Source organism: Antechinus flavipes, chromosome 6, assembly GCF_016432865.1.
Source record: "Antechinus flavipes isolate AdamAnt ecotype Samford, QLD, Australia chromosome 6, AdamAnt_v2, whole genome shotgun sequence".
NCBI lineage: Eukaryota > Metazoa > Chordata > Mammalia > Dasyuromorphia > Dasyuridae > Antechinus > Antechinus flavipes.
Window position 1 is genome coordinate 200052572 of NC_067403.1, and position 20662 is coordinate 200073233.

Genomic DNA, 20662 nt, shown 5'->3' on the forward strand with positions numbered 1-20662 from the left:
GCCTCTTTCCTTCTTTCTAAAATGATGGAGTTCATATCCAAGGTTCCTTCTAGTTATGATATTCACCCATAAATTCATAGTTCATAAAGGGCAGGTTCCAGGCCTGGGGAAAGAAATCCATTCTAGCCTCAGTGGCCAAGGAATATTTCCTTAAAGGCGTAAATTTAAGTTGGTCTATAATTGATAGGTTGAGAGGGCTCCCATAAGGTGGCAAGAAGGGAGGGTTTCTAAAGAAGGGAAAACTGCCCTATCAAGGCCAAAATCTGCAGAGAATAAGTTTAGCTTATTGGAAGAGTGAGCAACGTTTGGGCCTTAAATGCTGTGGGCTAAGTGAAGGACAAGCTTCAGTAGCATCGATGGGGAAACCAGGAAAGGAATATAATTAGGTACTGGGTGTAGGAGAAAAACTTGAAGGAAGGTTACCTGCAAGGAGGTAACCAAGAGGTATTAAATTAAACTGGTAGAGTCTGGGCGGAGAAGAGACACTGGAAGGGAAGAAAGGACAGGATTTGTTGACTGGGAAGTCAGGAAGAGGGAGGAGTCAAGGGGGTTTCTAAGCCCAGATAATTAAGGGTTTCATGGCACCATGGGGGGTCAGGAAGGGGGGAAATTAATTTCAGGAGTAAGAGGGTTGGCTTTGGGCAATTACTTCCAAGAAGTCCCATCCAGCTCTCTTCCTTTGTTCATGGGAATAAGACTATATAGCCCCCACTCCCAGCCCCACCCCCCAGTTCAGACATCTCCAAGCTAATTCCTGTAGGAAGTCTTCCCTGATATTGACAGGCACCTCAGGGAAAAGGGAGAAGTTGGATGTATTTGATAGAAAAAGGCCAGAAGATGTTTGAGGCTGAAGAACATTTTATTAAGCTCAGTTCCTGGACTTGGAATGCAAGGGGGTCCAGCACACAAAGCTCTGCCTCATCTGCCAGTAACCAAATCTGGCCAGTACAGTACCTTCATTAGACACCAGGCATCGGGCTGGAGGTGAGCCCTGACCCAGAGCCTTAGGACACACAGGCCCCTAGTAACAGCAATCATCTTCAGGGTCCTAAATGGGGGCCCATATGAAGCTCACACACGCTGCACTGGCCTTGAAACTTTGCTAGAGGCTCCTATGAGGAAGGAAGGATGTTAAAGGGAAGGGAGACCAAAGCTGGAAAAGTGGTGAGAAAATATCAGGAAGAAAGCAGATACTGAGAGGGAAGAGCGTAGTATAGTTGCTGAAAGGGAGGAGAAAATTTTTTTGTTCATTTGTGTAAATGTGAGTAGGGGGAGTCTAAGAAAATCAGAGGGAGTTGAGGACTAAAAAGCTCTAGTAATTTTAGAGAAGAAAGTTTCCTCACCAGGTTTTTGGCAATTGAAGGTGTTGGACTGAAGGTAATAGAACTGGAACCGGGACCGGCAGGATAAACGGTCGGGGACCAAATCTGGTGGAGTACAAGCAAGCAATGAAGGGTTATAAGGGTGCAGCTTTGTTACCTTCCCACCACACCCCAGAAACTCATGGTCAGAGACCACCCCGACATCCCGGGCATGACCCCTCCCCAAGAGAGGTAGCAGAAAGAAGGGCAGAGATCCGAGGGAACACTTTTTTTTTGTTGTTGAGGCAATTGGGGTTAAGTGACTTGCCCAGGGTCACACAGCTAGAAGTGTCAAGTATCTGAGGCCAGATTTGAACTCAGGTCCTTCTGACTTCAGGGCTGGTGCTCTAGCCAATGTACTACCTTGCTGCCCCAGAACACCCAGTTCTTCACAAGGTTTATGCAAATGGCAGCTCAGGTACATTTAAAGATCTCATGTTCAGATGGGGAGCTTAAAGACTCTTTCACTTACTGTCATATTAAGTGACTTAACATTTCTGAGGAAATCTCATCTGCCCATTGTAGTACATTAGGAAAAAGTCTGTGAGCTTGAAGACCATATAGAAATGAGAGCATGTCTTTTAATTCACAATGATTTCCAGCAAAATTCTAGGATCAATTATGAATGAAAGAAAATGGTTTAGACTAGGATCGAAATAGAAGATGACACTTAGAATAGGAAGGAAGGATTACTGAGAGGCAGTTTAAGTTCATCAAGAGCTCATGCCAGACTAACCTTATTTCCTTTCAGTGGCAGGATTACTGGACTGAGTAGATCAGGGGAATACCCGATACCGTACACCTAAGCAAAGTATTTAACAGTCTCATGAAAGTGTGCAGGATGACAAGGTTAAGGGTACTGGGAGCTGAAGGACTAGACCCAAAGAGTGTCAACAACTTGAATGAAAGCACAGAGGGGCAAACGGGATTTCAGACTTCATGAATCAAAGGACAGTTAACACAGTGGATAACAGAACCAAGATATACAAAACTTGGCTCATGTGAAAAAAGTTTAGGATTTAATGCAACCTTCATATAAAGTAGAAGTATGATGTGACTGTCAATATATTAACACAGGTACTGTTGGAATCTTTAGAAACTGCTAACTCATTAGAGTTGATGTTTTGAGCCAGAACCTGAAACAAGGTACTAAGTAGAATTAATTGCTTGTGTTTACACTTTTACTCATTGAAGTTCACAAGTATGGGAGATTCACAAAGTAAACTTTGTAACTTTGTGAATTCATACCTCCCTTGAAGCTCTTAGGGCCAGAGAGCATTCTGGGAAGAAACCCATAATCCCTCTCTCTTGTATCCCACAATTCTTCTTTCTCATATATAAGATTCAGACAGAGGCTCTCAGACAGAATTCAGCCAAATTACATGGAGAGGAGAGCATCAAGTCAGAAGAAGCCACAAGTCAGAGTTGAGCTAGAGCCAGGAGAGAATTACTTCGGAAGGCAAGAGAGACAGATCCATATTTGTGCTGGCTGGAGGCTGAAGAAAGCAGAGGCAGAGGCTGAAGGACAAACCTTTGGATTTGGAGACATTCGAGGAAGCTCTTGAAACCAAGCAGAGAGATAGGCCTCTAAGAATCTAGCTATCTGGGCCCAAGGAAAGAGACAAGACTTGAAAGGAGAAATAAACATTTGTATTTTTACCAGCTGGCTATATTTGAGGTAATTATTGATCTGAACTGATACTAAGGCTGCCCCCAGAAAACCTCCCCGAGAAACCTACCTTCTCTCGCAGAGAGAACTATTATATTTAAAAGAAGAAAATCACCACAGGTACAGTATACAGTTTAAGGAAAATAATCAACCTTAGTAAGAGCATATCTGAAATAACTGTTCAGTTCTATGTGCCACACTTAAAGGACACTGAAAAAACTGGAATAGGTCTAGAGTGGAGTGAGAGGACTGACTAGATGCTATGCCATTTAAGTAATAGTTGAAGGACGTAGGAAGAATTAGCCTAGAGAAAACATGGGGGACAAAAGGCTTGAATATATCATATATTTTGTGGGGAGAGCCCCAAAAGAAAGTGATACTCAGTTATAAGGAAAGAGACTTTGATAACTCCTCTCCCTCTGACCTCTTTCATCCCCTTTCCCTTTCAGCACAGGCAAAACCTGTTAGGAATAATCAGGACAACAGGTTTGGGAGAAAGCTGACAACTTGAGTTAATGTTTTCCTGGATGGTAGATGGGAAAAAAATTATAGGAGGGAATTTTCCAAGTAATGTTTCAAGGCTGGGAGGGGTGGGCAAGAGAGTGTTCTTGAGGGATACCATGCCTCTAGAGAAGGATGGACTAGATGCTAACTTTAAAGAGACTCCCCCTCTGCCACTTAGGGCCATGTAACTGGGGTTGTCACGTTTTCACTTCTGGCCTGCTTCCTAATCTGTAAATAAGAAGGTTGGATCTAAGATCCTCTAATTTGGAACTTTTAGTTCTAGATACATGATTACTCCAAGTAAAAAGGACTACAGAGGGACAATTAGAGAGTGCCAGGCCTGGAGTCAGGGAGACCTGAATTCAAATCTGGCCTCAGATGCTCTCTACCTCTGTAATCCTAGACAAGTCACTTCACCTTGTGTGCCTCCGTTTCCTCATCTGTACAATGAGCTGGAGAAGGAAATGCAAACCCCTCTAGTATCTTTGCCAAGAAAATCTCAGATGGGTCATAAAGAGCTAGACAGGACTGAAAACAACTCAACAACAAAAAAGAAAGAGCCACAAATAGGGCCCCAAGCTACCTTGGGCATACTCCACCCCCACACTGAGAGCCTCAGATACTCTGAGGAAAACAGAGGATCATTTCTTAAGTCGGAACAGCCTGATCCTTCTTCCAGGAAGGGAGGGAGCAAGCACTAGCACCATAGGGGTGCCAACAGTTGCAGAATGAAGCATCTGACTCAAAGAAGCTAATGACCACCTCCAAACAAAAGAACAGGGAGAGAAAGTGAAGTCTGACATGAGCTTAGAATTTACCCTAAGCCAGCCTTTCATGACTAATAGCACCTCGGACAGATAGCCTGGACTACTGTGGTGCTACTCAGAACCTAGCAACTGTGTCTGTTAATGTGAGGTCCGAGATGGCCAGTTACATGTGCTAAAGTTTATGAGCAGGGCTGAGTATGGCTATCCCCTCTCTTGGGAGAAAACCAATGAGTCCACTCCCATTGATGTACAGAGAACTACCATGTCCCTCCTATCTTGAGAAATGGGGAGTAGATATTACAGGCCTGCCCAAAGGGATGGACAGAGGTAGCCTCTTTGGTGGACAGGCAGATACACACAGAGACAAGCTGGCCCTCACCTGGATGGAGGCAGGCGTGGTGGCTGTCCTAGAATGCCCCTTGCCTTGGCGAAATCCTGAAGCTGGGAGGACCAGAAACCACCACTCTGAGTCTGGGTGATGGGCCAAGAGCAGAGGGGAACCGTGGAGGAGGCAGGAGGCCTTGGATCTGAGAGGATACTGCAGCAGAATGACTTAGAGGGAGTAACCCCTGGACCCCAGCCTCTGAGTGGGGTAGCTGCTGTGGAGTCCTGGGTTTCAAAGCTGCACCGTGGATTCCCCCTTGATGTTCCTGCTGAGAGGAGAATCTCCCCATCATTACTCCATTTCATCACTCCCCACAAGTCCTCCTTTGTTACTCCCTCTCTCATATCACTCCCCAATCCAACAGGTTGTTCTAAAGTCAGAGGAGGATTAAGCGTTTTTCAGAAAACTCTGATCTGTATTATTTGTTACCTCTCCATCAACACCCCAACCAAGACTACTTCCTCAGAATCTTTCAAGTTCTTTACCCTTCTATTATCCTTTCTCCAGACTCAGTTTGTAGAGCGGGAGGAAATTATGCCTGACCTTGTGCTGCCAATGTGGATTCCCTCCCAAGCCTCCCCTTTTAGGCTGCTGTGGAGTGAGAATGAGGGGGGAAGAGGGGAAGGAGAGAGAGGAAGAGGAGCAGGGAAGAAGGAGAGAAAGGATGTACTTAGAGGAGGACTCTGCTTTATATGGACCCTCAGCCTGGCACCTCACCAGACTGAGCTGAAGGAGGCACTGCTGGAGTTCATGGACAGCATCTGGTTGGGACTTATCCATGGCCAAAGTCTCTCGGAACACATCAGCTGCTTCCTTGAACCTCTGTGAGAAGTGGGAGGAGTAGTCTGTCAGTCAAGTCAACCACATATATAACCATAAGCTAACACTCACATATCTTGTCCCTTCTGCCTCTCCTCCCTTCCTTGTCCCCAATACCTGTAGTCCCACCAGAGCCTTGCCCAACTGGAACAGGCCCCGGGGCCATTGTGGTCGCAGGTTGAGGGCAACTCTTGCATCCCCCAGGGCCCAACCAGGCTGGCCCAGCCGCTCATGGCAAAACGACCGATTCCCAAAGAGTCTGTAAGTGACACAGGAACCAGAAGTTAGGGTGCCCTCATAAGCCATCCTCCCCCCAACCCAGCCAATCCAAGCCATCACACTTTCCCATGGTTCCCGCCCACCTGTAATCCCGAGGGTTGAGCTTTATAGCTTTCGTGAAGAGGAGCACAGCTTCCTGATACAAGCCCCTCCAGGCTGCAGCTGTACCCAGCTCTAGGGAAGGAGATTAGGGCTCAGTTGGGATGAAGGCTCCCTATCCTTACCAGGAGTCTCCTGGGGACAATGTTTATGTCTCTCCTAAATGATTAGGAGCTCCCTTAGAGCAGGTTCCATTTTCTTCCCATCAAAGTAAGGAATCCCTAAAAACAGGGACTGCACAAAGGCTTCATGACATGATGAGGAAAGTGCCAGATTTGAATTTAGGGTGCAAATTCCAGCTTGGACACTTACTTTCTTTGCAAGTCGCCTTTGTCTTGCTGGGCCTCAGCTGCTTGAGGGCTGGACTAGATGACATCTAACACCATAGTCATAATCTACTAGGAGATGCGGGGACACAGGTGCCCCTACCAGACCAGCAGGGCCTATGTCACTTCAGCGTCAGGGGAAGATCTTACCTGCTAACTCTTGGCTCTGCCTTAAGGCAGCTGCCTGTAATCCAGGGAGTGCCTAGAGATGGAGATATTAACTGGAGCAGGTTGCTTCACTCTATCTCCAGTCCCAGTCAGTTAGTCAGTCAACAGACATTTATCAAGTGCCTACTATGTGCTGGGCACTTCACTAAGTGCTGGGGTTACAAAGAAAAGCAAAAGAGTCCCTGCTCCAAGGAGCTTACAGTTTAATGGGGAAACAACATGCAAACCACTTTGTGTATACAGGCTACATATGAGAATTCCAGAACAATGGAAATAATCAACAGAGGGAAGGCACTAGAATTAAGAGGGATGGGAAAGGCTTTCTATAGAAAGTGGGACTCTGGCTGGGACATGAAGGAAGCAGGGGAGCCTAGAAGCAGAAATGAGGAAGGAGGGAGTTCCAGGCAAGGAAGAAAGCTAATGGAAGATACCTGGAATACATGGAGTGCTGAATCCAAGGAACAGAGACCAGTGGCACTGCAGTGCTGAGCTGGGGGAGGCAGTGATGGGAGGAGGGTTAGGAACATGGGAAAAGGGCTGGGGAAGGTTATGAATGGCTCTGAACAAAAACCAAAAGATTTTATCTTTGATCCTGGAGGAGAATAGGAGCTGCTAACATATAGGGGATCACACCTTCCCTTAGGAAGATCACTTGAACAGAGAGAGAGGACAGATGGACAGACCATTGGACTACTGCAGTAGTTCAGGAGTGAGTTGATGAGGCTCTTTACCAGGATGGTGACAGTGGTAGAGGAGAGAAGGAGATACACCAAAAAGAGGTTTCTGAGGTAAAACTGATATGGTTGGGGAGAAAGAGAATAAGGAGTTGCGAGCCTGGAAAACTGGGGGGGGGGGGGGGGGGGGAGCCGGGAATGGTGGTGCCCTCTATATAACAGGGAAGAATAGAAGAGGGGAGGGTTTAGGGAAGTGATAATTGAATTCAATTTTGGACGTGTTGAGTTGAGCATGTTTACAGGACATCCAATCCAAGATGTCCCACAAGTAGCTGGAGACACAAGACTGGAGATTGGCAGAGAGGTTAGGACTGTGTAAGTAGATTTGAGAATCATTAGCAGAAAGATGATAATTGAATCCATGAGAGCTGATGAAATCACCAAGTGAAACAGTATAGAGGAAGAGAAGAAGAGAGCTCAGGATAGAGTCTTGGGGATCCCCACTGTTAGCTGGCATGACCTGGATGAAGATCCAGCAAAGGAGACTGAGAAGGAGCGGTCAAATAGTTAGGAGGAGAACCAGGAGAGAGGAGTGTCTCGAAAACCTAGAGAGAAGAGAGGATCAAGGACAAGGTGTCAAAGGCTAAGGTCAAGATGGATAAGGACTGAGAAAAGACCATTAAATTTTGCAATGAAGGGAGGGAGTTCCAGGCAAGGAAGAGTCACTTTGGAGAGTGATGAGGTTAGAAGCCAGACTGTTGAGAGTTAAGAAGAGATTGAGAGTAAGGGAAGTGGAGGAACCTACTGTGGATAGCCTTCTCTAAGGGTTCCTAAGGCAGGAGAGATGGGAGGGAGAGGAACATGGATCCTGGAAAGTTTTTGAGGATGAGGGAGATATAGCCATGTTTGGAGGCAGTAAGAAAGCAGCTAGTAGACAAGGAAAGATTGAAGATAAATGAGAGAGGGAAAATCTGCTGGAGAAAGTGGGATGGATCACTTGTGCATGTAGAATAATTTGCCAAGGCAAGAAGGGCCACTGAATGGGAGGCAGGGGTGTGAAACAGGAAGTAGTGACAGATGATATTTGGAAGATGTGAAATGAGGAGGAGGGGAGAAGGAAAAACTCTCAGCAAATGGCCTTCCTCTAAAGAACCAGCTCCCCACCTACTCTAAAAAGTCCAATCTGTACAGTTACCCTTCCTTCCAGATCCTCCTTTTTTAACCTGTCCCAGCCCTAACTATGACCTCACCTCTGGCTGAGGACTCAGACGCCTGCTCCCTTCCTGTGGGCTCGGGCTCTGGCAGCTCCAGCTGTGGGGCTCAGGCTCAACCCTTTATCTCTTCGGGTATTTGGAGGTCTGTCACCAACCTTGCGCCGGGCTTGGGACACAAAGGTGCTTGACAAATCCAATTCTTCCTATGCATAAGAAAGAAATTGGTGATGGTCAGAGTAGGGATGAGGGAACAGGCAAGCTATGGGGAATGGGAAGGAGAACTTGGGAGGTTTAGGGAAAAGGAAGGAAAGCATTCTCACTTCTTCATTGCTGCTACCCTGACTAGGGCTTTGGGGGCTGGAGGTAAGTCTGCTTGCCCCTGCTGCTGGGCCTGCTGTTGCTGCTGGGCCTGCTGCTGCTGCTGGCCTGCTGCTGCTGCAGCCCCATCCATTACCTGCTTAGAGATGTTCAAGAGAAGTAGTGTCAACTTAAGCCATCCTCCTAGGCCAATCACCTTGTCTCACCCCCACAATGACCCCATGTCCTCTTACATGCACCCTCTGTCCCTCCTCATTCGTCCAATCTTTACAAACCCATTTCCCCAAGGATTCTTCCTGTCCCTCCCCCAGACACCCCACTCACCTTGCCCACCCCACTCTCCTGTTCCATTCGCTCCTGACGTTTCCGCTCCTTCTGTCGCTGCAATTTACCCATCAGATGAGGGCTTCCCCTCTATGCAGTCTTCTGAGATTATTCTCCCCCCACCCCATATGAAGAAGTCTCACTGCAAGGGGTTGGGCCCTTCTTCAACTTCCCTATCCCCACCCCCCCACCCATCTCTTCAAGGAGTCCCCTCCCCAGCCACCTTCTTCTTTAGTCGTTTCTTTTCTGCTCGTCTCTTTGCTCGCTCCTCCTCAGCCACAAGCTCCTCAGCCAAGCGGTCAGCTTCCTGGTGAAAAAGAGATGGAGGAGCACAAGGAGAAATTGTATGGGGGGACACAGGGTCTAGATTAATGGGGTATGGAAGTAACACATAGCACTAGGTAAAGGGCTTTCAATCTAGGGTTCTTACCTCCTCAGTCACCAACAGCTTCTGGGGCATTTCCAGTTGGAGTAGGGATGGGCCAAGAGGGCTGGGAGGACGGCCACGGGAAAAGGCTGATCGTGGGGGGCTGGGACTTGACCAAGGCCGGGGTGGGGGGCTAGGGCTGGGACTGGACCAAGTTCTAGAGGGGTGGCATAAAAGGGACTTTTGGAAACCACAAAGGGTACTCTGAATTTTACTCCTACCCCTGGCCCCTTCCCCTTCCCCCTCCCCTTCTTCCTCCTCCTCATCATAGAAATCATCCAGGCTGGGGTCTGTGAAGAAAATACGGACAAGAGTGAGATAAGGGCAGAGGCTTCTATACTCCCCTCCCCAAGGTGGTCCCATCAGCATCCCTGCATATCCCAGGCCCTGCCAGATGCTCCTCAAGACCTCCTCACCATAATGCCACAGCTGTAGTCTACCACTGTTTCCATTCATTCGGATTCGGTGTCGGCCATGAGGGTCACGTGCCATGAGCCTCCGAAGGAAAGCTACTATGTCCTAGAAGGGAGGAATGGAGGGCAGAATTGGGAGAAGTACTGGGAAGTAAAGGGCAGGAAAGTGCAAATGCTCTTAAAAAAAAAATCCCAGCTTTCAAAAAACGTTTACTCACTGGTAGTGGGAAGAAAGGAGTATTTCCCTCCCAGAACAGGAGGCACAGGGGTCAAAGGGTCATGGGTAGAATTAGGTTCTCATACCTGGCCTAAATCTCTGTTTAGGAATCTCCCTTGCCTTTGGACTCCTGCTCCCAGAATGACCTGTAGCTACTGGGGATATAGGAATTGGGTCACTTGATCATATCAATGAAGTATAAAAGTCGTCTTTTAAAATATTTGCTTCACTAAATATAGCTAATGTCCAAGGCATGTGGGTAGTGGGTGAGAAATAGGGCTTAAACAATCTTCCTTTTCTGCCTGGCCAAGACTCTAGCTCACTGACAAAGCCATATTTCTGAATTACTAGACAAAAGGGACTGAAGGAAGTCTAGGGAGCAAAAAGCACCGTGGTGACACACTGGATAGAGCACTAAACTGGAAGAGGGAGAAAGACCTGAGTTCAAATCCTATTTCAGACATTAACAAAATGTATGAATCCAAGCATGTCATTTAGCCTCTGCCTATTTGTTTCCCCATCTATAAAATAGAGATAATACTAGCATTTATCTCCCAGGGTAGTTGTGAGAATCAATGACAATATTTGTAAAGCTCTAAAAACCTTAAAGAGCTATATAAATGCCATTGCTATTAAAGGACAGTTAGGGGGCATAGTGGATAGAGAACCAGATCTGGAATCAGGAAAACCCAGTGTGACTCTGCATTACTTGATCACTCAGTTTCCTCATATGTAAAATGAGCTGGAGAAGGAAATGATCAAACCATCCCAATATCTCAGTCAAGAAAACCCCAAAATGGGATCATAAAGAGTTGGACTCAACTAGAACACCAAACAAAATCATTACAATTAAAATAAGCTTTAAAATAACATATGTCTGGTTTACATGGATGTCAATAAAACAATGATCTGGGACCCAACCACATGAAGGAGGGACTCCTATGGGGCCAAACAGGTTAGAAGACAGCAAGGAAGTAATGAAGGCACAGCTGGTTTCTGTTATCTCCACTAAGGATCTGGACAATTACCCTCCTCCCACCTCAAAATACTCGCTCCAACTCCTTAAGGTAACAAGGCTTTAGAGTTAGGGGAGGGGAGAGAAGTCTTAACAGGGTATGGAATAATCAGAGGAGATGGACCACTTTTATTTTTAATTCCAAATTCTGGAGCCCTGAGTTCAAGGAGTTATGAGCAAGAAGGACTATTCCTTGGCTCTTTAGGAGGTCTTGTCTCTTTGGTGGGAAGGAAATGTAATCCCCTAGAGTTCCTGTCTTCAACTTGACCCCCTGATAGTCTGGTTCTTTCACGGGGGTTCCTTTAGAGTCAAAAGCATAACAGAATTGGAAAAGGTAGGGGCACCTCTGATCCTCAGTCTCCTGGCCTGTCCTCATGCGTACTGTTGCGTTTTACTTTGAGAAACATTTTCTTCCTGTCATTACTCTTTTTTTCCCTAAGGATACTGCTCAAGGATTCAGGGATCATGGACAAATCCCTGCAGCTGGGCCATCATTCTCAAAAACCTTAACCCCTCGACATTTTTTCTTCTTGCCGTCAGCAACTTCTAAATCTATCATCAATCAAACAAGATCAAGGTAAACCCTACATTTTTGCATCTCCCTCCTCTCACTTCTGGATCTCTATTGTATGCTCCCTTCCCAGCTCTAGCTTTCTCTTTGGTCACTGTTCCTTCTTTCCTTATTGAATCCTATCAGTTTCTCTTGGGGCATCAACATCCTGGGCCTGTTTGTCTGACATGAACAGCTCAAACTTGGACTATCTCCACCACTGGCATCCCCTTTCCTTATTCAACTCACTACTAGAGAAAGACAGACCAAGCAGACTTGATCCACTACAGATAATGCTGCCTAATTTGAATACTGAACTGTGTTGCTGAGTTCACAATGCTATTTTTGCCTTCTCACTTGCTCCATAATTGTTTTCGGGTATTACCTTAGTCTATATAGCTAAATTTTCCCCTCCTAAGATTCTCTCACTAGTTTACTTCATATATTTCAAGGGATACTAACATATTTGGAATGAATTAACTTTGAATTTTCTTCAGAGGTTACTTCAAGCATCGTCTCTTTGAGGAGACCTTTTCTGATTCCCTCAGCTCCTATCTCCCTGTGAAATCACCTTGTATTTGCTTTTTGTAACTTCTGTATATTCTAAATGTGTACGCGTTTCACCTTTGGAAAGAATCTAAGCTTCCTGAAAGGACAGAGAGCTGTCTTTGCAGCTTAGCAGTGCCTGACACATGCTTCCTTTCATGGTCACATAACTAACATTTCCATAACAATTTCAAAGTTGCATTACATCTATCAAATCTTTTGAGGTTCACTGTACTGCTGGTAGGTACTCATCCCATTTTAGAGACAAGGAAACAGACCGAGAGGGATTCAATGACTTGTTTAGGACCACGCAGCTACTTATCAGGCAGGACTAGAACCCAAGTATCCTTTATACCAAGCCCAGCCGTACATGTTGTGCCATCCAGATGCCTTTAATTCCGATTCTATCCCATACAAATACAAGCCAAAGTAGAAAGGACTTCCTTATATCCAGTTTGGTCCCCAACTGCCTTGATCCCTCTTGGAAATGTTTTAGATTCCTCACTGCCTTTCCACCCCCTCTCAAGCCACTATTCAAATCCAGTGCCTCCCATCTAGATAAGGACTTCTCAATTTTTTTGCTCCCTTTACAACTTAGCAGTGCTTAGCAGTGCCTGACACAGAGTAGGCAATTCCATGTTTCATTTCCTTTTCCACTCACAGCCCCTTTTTGCCCCCCAAATTGTTATAGAACCCTGGATATGTAGATATATAAAATAGTATGCAAACCAAATCATAATTTCAAGACCCCCATATTTAGGTAGGAGACCTCATATGGGGTTGTGGACCCCAATTTAAGAAGCTGGGATCTAGCCCAAAGCTTTGTGAAATGATGGGTTCTTATGAGCACCTGTCTGGTTTGCATAACTATTCTATAGCTAGTGAACGGGTCCTGTAAGAATTTCTTGATTGAGAAGGGGTCCAGAGTGGGCCAAGTTTAAGCAGCACTGGGCTGGAGTACTTGCCCTTATTGATTCTGTGCAGTCACTGGCCTAATCCCTTAAATAAGCCTTTGGAGGCCACCTTTCTCCTCTAAAATCTTCGGGGACATCCCAAAATCCTTAGGACAGACCCCTGCTCGCAGCAGTCCAGGCTCTGCAGCACTGGGACCGACCCCCGGGGGGGGCGGGGTTGGGGGCTCCTACTCTCCTCCACAAGTCTAGTCCTCATCCAGGGCCCCGAGGAATTGGATCATTTTACGTGTTTTGTTCCCCCAGGACGGGGTTCGGGGCCTCTTCGGCCGGGGCGCAGCTAGCCCGGGAAGCGTATCCAGGACAGGGAGGGGGGCCGGGGTCGCAGGGCCCAGGGCCGTGAGGCTCTCTACCTCATCTCCATAATCCTCAGGCCCAAACTCCCGGCAGAACCTGGGGTCGGCATCCCAAGGCGGGGGCTTGTCCTGGATGGGGCAAGCTGCGGGAGACAAGGGCAGCGCGGTCAGGGGCCCCGCCCCCACCGTTCCCAGACCCTTGCCCCCGCCCCATTGCCCGACCCTCTCTCCCCTACCGTTCCCCCTCCTCCCCCCCATCACGCCCTCCTCTCCTGGCCCCGCCCCCACCGATCGGAAGCGGAAACGGGAGGTAAGTAATTCGGGAGATAGCGAGAACCGCGCAAGGGAAGGCGGTTCCTATGTGACAGTCTAAGGGGAAAGGGAAGTCAGCCCCCACTCCAATCTGGCTTTTCCCTCTTCACCCTCCACCTTTACACCCCCTCACCCAGATGCAAGCGCCTGTCGCTCTTTCGAACTGGCGCCATCTCCCGCCTTCGGTGCCCCGGAAGCAGAACGAGGGAATCACTCGCCTCCAAAGCTCAGGCCAAGACTGGGCGGGGCGAGTCTAGACTAAGCGCTCACTCCTTGGACACGCAGGCGCGAGCGCAGACTCAGCTAAACTCTTGGGCGTCAAAGCCCCCGGTTGCGGCGCACCTGAGCGGCCATCTTAGTTGGAGGCTGGGAAGTCCTTAACGAGGCACGTGACGAGGACCGCTTTTGTGATAAGAGCGCAGAGGGCATAGATCATAACATATCTGTGCGGCCATGTTTGTTGAGGACAAGAGGGAGCCCATAGAGGGCCTGGTGGCCATCTTTGTTCTTGGCAGAGGGAGTTCCCGGGAAAGGGAGACCGTGCAGCGGAGATCGGCGCTGATCTTGTTACGTGATGACTGGCCGTTAGTTTCCCACCTGTCACGTGGCCCTCTTTAATCAACTTCCGGGAGCGTTGGGGCCACAGTCGCTGTAAAGAAGGATCGGTTGTCAGCCCCTTACCCCTAGTGGGTTTGAGGTGGTCACTTGGGGTCCTCTCTCCCGAAAATATGGCGGAGTGGGCTGTGGGGTCGCCGTGTGTGTGGTGGGATCTTTGACAGTGTCGGGTCTGTCTCGGGCTGGGTCGATCGCTAAGCCAGCGGCCACTCTGCCCCCGCTCCAGCCACCCTGACCCTGCCCTGCCCCCGCCGCGGCCATGTCGCGAACGTCCAGGTCTGGGGGGTTTTTGCCCCCACTGTGGCCTGCGCCCCCGGGGGAGCCAGGTGAGCATGTCGCTGGGCGCGGTCGGGGGAGGAGTCTGTAAGCTCGGCCTTTGGGGCGGAGCGTCGTGGTTCGGCGGAAGGGTCAGGCTGGTGCGCTGGCTGCGTTTCAGGTGGTGTTTGGCAGGACAGCAAATTCGAGCCGGGACCGTTGTGGCCGCCCCGAAGTCAACCGTGGTGGACCCGGGCCCTTAAGGGGCAGGATGGGACGGTCCGGGAAGGAGAAGAGGCGGACTGGTCCGGCAGGGGAGCAAGGCGGTCTTCCTTCTCCGGACCCGGCTTGCCCGTGGCCCTGCAGCGGCTCCGGGCCGTCCTGCTGCGGCTGCAGAGAGAGCGCGAGGAGCTGCTGGTGGCCCGGGACTGCGCCCGCTCTCTGCAGAATGTGCTGGGCTTCCTGCGGGCCCCGCGGCCCCTGGCCGCCCTGGCCCCGCTCTGCTGGGAGCTGTTTCCACACAGCCCCCATGGCCCCTCCCTGTGCCTTCGGGCCCCCGGGGACCCCCAGTTTCTGCCTCTGGCACGGCCCCTGGCTCTAGCCGTGATGAGACTGGACATGGCCGTGGAAGAGCAGCTGAAGAGCCTGGGCCAGGCTTCCCCCAGCCCCGCCCTGGTGCCCCAGATCAGCGAGCTGCTCCAGCTTCTCCCCGTCTACCACCAGATGCTGGCCGTGGCCGTCGGGGGCATCCCCAGAGCAGCCCAGCCCTTCCCGCCTAGCCGGGTACTCAAACTATTGGCCCGGGAACGGGGCCGACAAGGGGCAGAGAGGCTCTGGATGGCCCTGCAGGAATCCAAGCTGCGCACTCAGCTGCACACGCTTTGTCGGGAAGAGCGGGAGCTGCTCCCTGGGTTGCTGGGCCTGCTGGGAGACACAGGGGCTCCGGGGAGTGGTTCTCGGGGCTTGGGAGGGTCCCGGCAGCTGTGGGGCCAGTATTGGAGTCTCTTCTGGGTAGCATGTGCTCAGAACCTTGGTCGGAGACTGGGCCCTTGGGAAGACACTCAGAAGGCTGTGCAGGAGCTGAGACAGGCACTGAATCAGGGTAAGGGACTGGGAGACCTGTTGTTTAAAAGCTTTGGAGAGAAGAACTGTGGTTCTTGCCCATATGGAATCTGATGTCATTACCTGAGGGCCACAATCCCCTTCTCGCCGATAGCATTACCTGAGGGAAGTTGTGCTGGGTGGGAGAAGGCCTCTCTTCCATTTGTGTGATTTATGAGACCCGGGTTTGGATGGCCACCTCTTTTCCCTTCCTACAGCGTCCTTGCCCCAGGAATGTGAGAAGGAACTGGCTTCCCTGTGCCACTATCTGCTTCGACAGACACTGACCTGGACATGGGACCAAGGTGAGGTAGGGGAGATGTTATTGAGCTCTAAGGCAATGAAATCACCCACATTCCCACACTGGTTCTTCCTCCCTCTCTCCTAGGCTTCTGTCGAGCCTTGGGATCTGTTCGTGGAGACCGTGGGATCGTGTCCATGTCCTGGGATGGCAGTCCCTGCATGCATACTACTGATCTCCTCCGACAGCTCTTTCCTCTACTCATCTCTGCCCATAGAGAACCAGGATCTGCTTCCTGCCAGTTTCCAGGTGATGGCAGGGCTTTGGGGGTGATGGGATACCAGGCCTTTCCCCTTAAGTTCTGTTTTTAGGATTGCTTCTCTGATACTTTGTCTCTTTCATCCTTGACCCAGGGCCAGGACCACCACCCCTAGTCCTTGGGCTTTGCACTCTTCAGGCCACCACCCTCTGGCTCCTTGGCAAATGTCAGCAGTATCTGGCCTCATGGGCCCCTGGACCCCTTCTGCTGCTGACCCAGAGGGAACTGCCTGTGAGTATCTCCTGTTCTGGGCAAGGAGGGGAGAAGGGACTGCTTAGGTCTCTCTGAGACATGAGGAGAACAATGAAGGCAGAGAATGTGTGTGTATATGACCAAGAGTCCTTGGCAGGGAAAAGTAGTGCAAGTGACTTTGAGGATTTGAGTGTGGTAGAGTGTCATCATCTCTGAATAGTGCTCTGGGAAAGGGGCAGTCTTGGAGATAGAGGGATTTTGAAAAGGTATGACCAAAGAGAATTTTACTGTGTTGTTTGAGATCTGAGCTTGTTATTTCTATGAATGTTTCCCAAAGGAAGTCACTCAAAGTGTGAGAATGGGTAGATTGTGGTAGGGACAGGTAAACTGAAGGTCTAGTTTGGACTCTTAATCTTTGTGCTTTCTCCAAAGCTTCTCCTGTGTGAGGCAGAGGCCCTGGCAGCCTTGGTTTCTGAAGGAGCATCTGTACTGGAGATGAACTGGCAGCTGGGAAAAGAAATTCGGAGATTGATAGCTCAGATCCAGGTGAGAGGATTAAAGAGTAATTGGGGAAGAGGGGGATGTAATTGTGAAAACAAAACTGGATTGATAACAGTAGTACTTTTGGAGACTGGGATGGGACTGCCTTCTGAAGGTTAGGATTCCTGTTGATCTTCCTTAAGCTGGTGAATTCCATAGATTAGTGCTAAGTACAGAGCAGATGACTGGGAAAATAACATTCTGCCAGGAACAAAATAGAGGAAGCTAAAATATAGGTGGTTTTTTGGAGATGAACCTGGTTAAGACACTATATTTGAGATAATACTAGGATCAGAGAATCTTAAAGCTAGAAAGAATTTTACTGATAGGAAAATTGAAACACATGGAGAAGGGACTTGTCCTATGCATAGCCCATGAGTGGTAGTTCTGGGACTGGAACTCAGATCTCCTTGCCATCAGTCCTATATTCTTTATGTTAAACTTCATTGTCAAAAGGGAACTTGGAGATGACTAGACTGGAACTTGTGAGACAAGTCAGGGCTGGGATTTCTCCACAGAATAGACAGTTGAGAACAAAGCCTTCCAATTCCCTGTATGTAGAGCAGGAGCCATGAAAATACCCAGAGATTGAGAAGAAAGAGAAGAGGGAAGCTGGGACAGGAGGATCTCTGGGGCCTGTCATGTGGCAATTGTTGGGGAAGCCTTAGGGGAGGAACCAGGGGCTTGTGGGAACCCCAGGGAGCAATCTGAGTAATGTACAGTCTGGTGAAAGTAGAGGCTCCAGGAGACAAGCACAAGTGTAGGAAGTGACATTATCTGAGAAAATCATCGGTGTTTCTGGCCCACTGCTTGAAATAGAAGATGAACCCTTGGCTAAGGACAAGCTACTTAGTGACAGCTGGCAGAAAGAGATGCTTGGATTCGGTTTGCTCATTTACATTTGTGTATTTGTCCACATGGTTATGCACATACGGGTGCACACACCCATATTCTAGTTCTTTTCTTCAGTTCATGTTAGTCTTCCCATGTTTCTTTGACTTCTTCACGGGGTCACTGTTTTTCAGGTATCGAGTTCATTTCTTCATTTACCAATAAACGAGTACCCACCTTGTTGTCAGTTGTTGTCCATCAAGATAGTGCTGCTGCCACTTTCTGTCATTGTCATCCCTGAGATGAGTGCTCAGTGGTGGTGACTCCATGGACCCTAGGGGAGGGACAGTTTCATTAATTGCTCCTCATAAAACTCCAGGATCTCTCCAGAATATTTGAGGGAGTTCTTTGTCAGGCCTTTTATGCCTCTTTCTGCTTGTTCCTGGTGTCAATGCTTTTTTCTATCTGGAAATTAATTTCAGAGATTTGGGGCAAAGAAAGGGAAGCAGAACTGTGTAAGCTTGAGCTAGGGCAGAGCCCAGTGCAAACTCTTTTCTCTCACCCTCTCAGGTCCTGCCTGAGAAGTATCTGTGTCTCTTCTCCCGAGAATGTTGGCGACAAGCAGCTAAGGGTTTCCAGCTTCACATGCCCCAGGGTCGTCACTGGAAGCTCAGGCTTCGATCTGGTAACTCCTCACCCTCAATTCCCAATGGGCCTAGAGTTCACTCTCCTTGGTTCCCTCAAACAGTCCTTCAGTAAGCTTACAACTCAGTCTCTTTGTCCCTGTGCCCTTCTTTCCCCATTCTCCTTATGTCCCCATGGTTCTCCCCAGAGAGAGGTTTCTGAACTTTGCTTTCTGCCCTCCCCCAGAACTTCCCAGCATCCCCAGTGACTATGCAGAGTTGGTAGTGGGAGCTGTTCTGGGACCTGTGCTGCAGGGGGTACAGGGATTGTCTCCCCAGGCCCAAGGGCCCCCACTTACAGAGGCCTTAACTGCACTTCTTGATGCCTGGCTCAACCACATTCTCACACAGAAGATACGGTTCAGGTAGGCCTGGAATGGGAAAGAAGAGGAAATATCTGTGGAAAGGCCTCAGGATGGAGAAAGGAGATGGGCTAGGAAGAATGAGAATTGGGTCTGGGGGCTGACCGTGCTCTGAATCTCAGCCTGCAGGGAGCATTGCAGCTGAGGCAGGATTTTGCATTGGTTCGGAGTTTGCTAGAAGAGGAGCAATGGGGTCTATCCCCTGAACTTCGTCAGGCTTTGCTCACACTCAGCATCTTCCAGCGGGCAGATGGGGCCCTGTTGTGTCTGCTGCAGCAGCCAATGCCGAGGAACCGTACCTATGGAGGGTCTCCATGTTGCTGTAAGTCTTTCTTACCATCATCTTCCCATAAGCATTCATGTATGTATGTGACCCACTTGCTATCCCAGGACAACAACCCATTATAATGGACCTCCAAGTTCTATCTGTAACCTCTGGAGCCATCAAGGTGTTTGCTAGCTTTCTGTTCTATTGTGTATACAAACTTACCAGTCACCCCCACACTCATCTACTGACCTATTTTTCATTCTACCTTCTAATCTCACTAGGTACCTGTAACAAGATCCAGATCCCTGAACTACCCAGTAGCAGCCTCAACAGCCTAGAGAACCTAGAACCGCCTTCCCTTCGTCCTGGAGTTACTTTTGTCCAAACGGCTCAGCTTCTCAGCAATCTTCGGGGTGGAGGACCCAACCCCGAGGCTTACCTGGCAGGCAACCAGCAGGCTTGGCTGGCCCTTCGGCAGCACCGATCCCCACGATGGCATCTGCCTGGCTTTCTTTGCATGAGAACTACTCCTGAACCCTGATAACAGAATGTGAAAGCTGGGAAAATAGAGGCCAGAACAACAAGCCCAAAGAAGCCTAGAATTCTTTAGACACTAGGGTCTCAGCCAAGTCTGGAATCAAAGTGAGAGGCATCTAGAAGAGCTCACTCCCTTGGAATCAGCATAAGCCCAGGGTTTGCAGCTATATAACAAGAGCCTGGAACCCAAAAATGTACAAGGTTGGAGACCCTGCTCCCAAGAACACTGGGGCCCAAAACTACAAATTCAAAGAAATTGGAGCCCAGGAAGTCTGGACTTTTGTATAGGTCTAAAGGTTGAGAATCTCATGCCCTAGACTAAACATAAGTAACTGCAGCAACGCAGGGAAGGAACCAAGAAGTTCTGCATGTGTAAGTGCTGAGAGCTGCCCCCATCTTCTAACTCTTTGCCCTGCATACTCAGGGCTGATGTGCTCGGAATTAACTTGACAAAACTAGTCCTCCTCCCCCAGCCACAAACCAGGCCCTAATTTTCACATGTCAGGAAGCATTTATTAAGCACTTAGTCATGCATGGTCTTGTACTAGGTTACCAGGGAGAGATGAGGAATGGAATGGGGGTCCTGTTTTCCACTGGCTCACAGACTGTTAGGGAAGAGAAAGGAATGGATCCAGACAGTACAGCAGTAAGGAAATCCAAGGACTTAGAGTTGAGAACTTGAGATCTTGACTGCTGTCCACTTGTCTCTTGTCAGCACTCCACAAGTTACTTCATCTTCCAGGCCTCGGTTTCCTTATCTATAACTGGGCAATTGGACAGGTTATTCAGGTGGTTTCCTGTGCTTAAGCCTAATGCAGCTAGAATGAAAGTGAGATGCCTTCCAGTTGAGTGGATAAGGAAAGGGATTTAAACTGGGCTGTTAAGTATGCAGAAGATTTCTGCAGCTCCTTCTGGAAATGGGGATGATGGGAGCGTCCCTGGGGTGTGGAGGGGGGCACTTGGCACTGTAGGCAGCATCCAGGGTCTGCACAAGATTTGATGCCCTGATAGTTTGGACTTTGTCCACAGATCTTGGGCAGAAACTGGACACAATGGAACCAAGG

The 20662-nt window shown here is 48.9% G+C and overlaps 2 protein-coding genes across 2 annotated transcripts; one reads left to right on the forward strand and one right to left on the reverse strand.

Annotated features, from left to right (window-relative positions):
- Positions 1-840: 840 nt before the first annotated feature.
- On the reverse strand, positions 841-13931 carry TTC31 (tetratricopeptide repeat domain 31). Its single transcript, XM_051966057.1, is given in 18 exon segments — positions 841-1112; positions 1344-1427; positions 4681-4789; positions 4792-4954; positions 5404-5508; positions 5623-5764; positions 5868-5958; positions 6360-6411; positions 8302-8378; positions 8381-8468; positions 8586-8656; positions 8692-8722; positions 8908-8964; positions 9131-9214; positions 9338-9624; positions 9751-9853; positions 13400-13485; positions 13788-13931. Coding segments are annotated over 18 exon segments (1680 nt in total). The 5' UTR covers positions 13828-13931; the 3' UTR covers positions 841-1102.
- Positions 13932-14289: 358 nt separating this feature from the next.
- Positions 14290-20544, forward strand: CCDC142 (coiled-coil domain containing 142). The gene is made up of 10 exons (XM_051966052.1): positions 14290-14595; positions 14706-15626; positions 15844-15930; positions 16014-16175; positions 16280-16416; positions 16810-16923; positions 18319-18433; positions 18619-18796; positions 18916-19115; positions 19343-20544. Exons 1-10 carry the CDS (start codon positions 14529-14531, stop codon positions 19600-19602), a joined length of 2241 nt encoding a protein of 746 aa, XP_051822012.1. The 5' UTR covers positions 14290-14528; the 3' UTR covers positions 19603-20544.
- Positions 20545-20662: the final 118 nt, after the last annotated feature.

Excerpts from the sequence above, each read along its gene's own strand:
- CCDC142 (XM_051966052.1), top strand. The coding sequence starts at position 14,529 with ATGTCGCGAACGTCCAGGTCTGGGGGGTTTTTGCCCCCACTGTGGCCT. Across the intron at positions 16,417-16,809 it reads TGACCCAGAGGGAACTGCCT|CTTCTCCTGTGTGAGGCAGA; the intron begins GTGAGTATCTCC and ends CTTTCTCCAAAG. Across the intron at positions 18,434-18,618 it reads GAAGCTCAGGCTTCGATCTG|AACTTCCCAGCATCCCCAGT; the intron begins GTAACTCCTCAC and ends GCCCTCCCCCAG.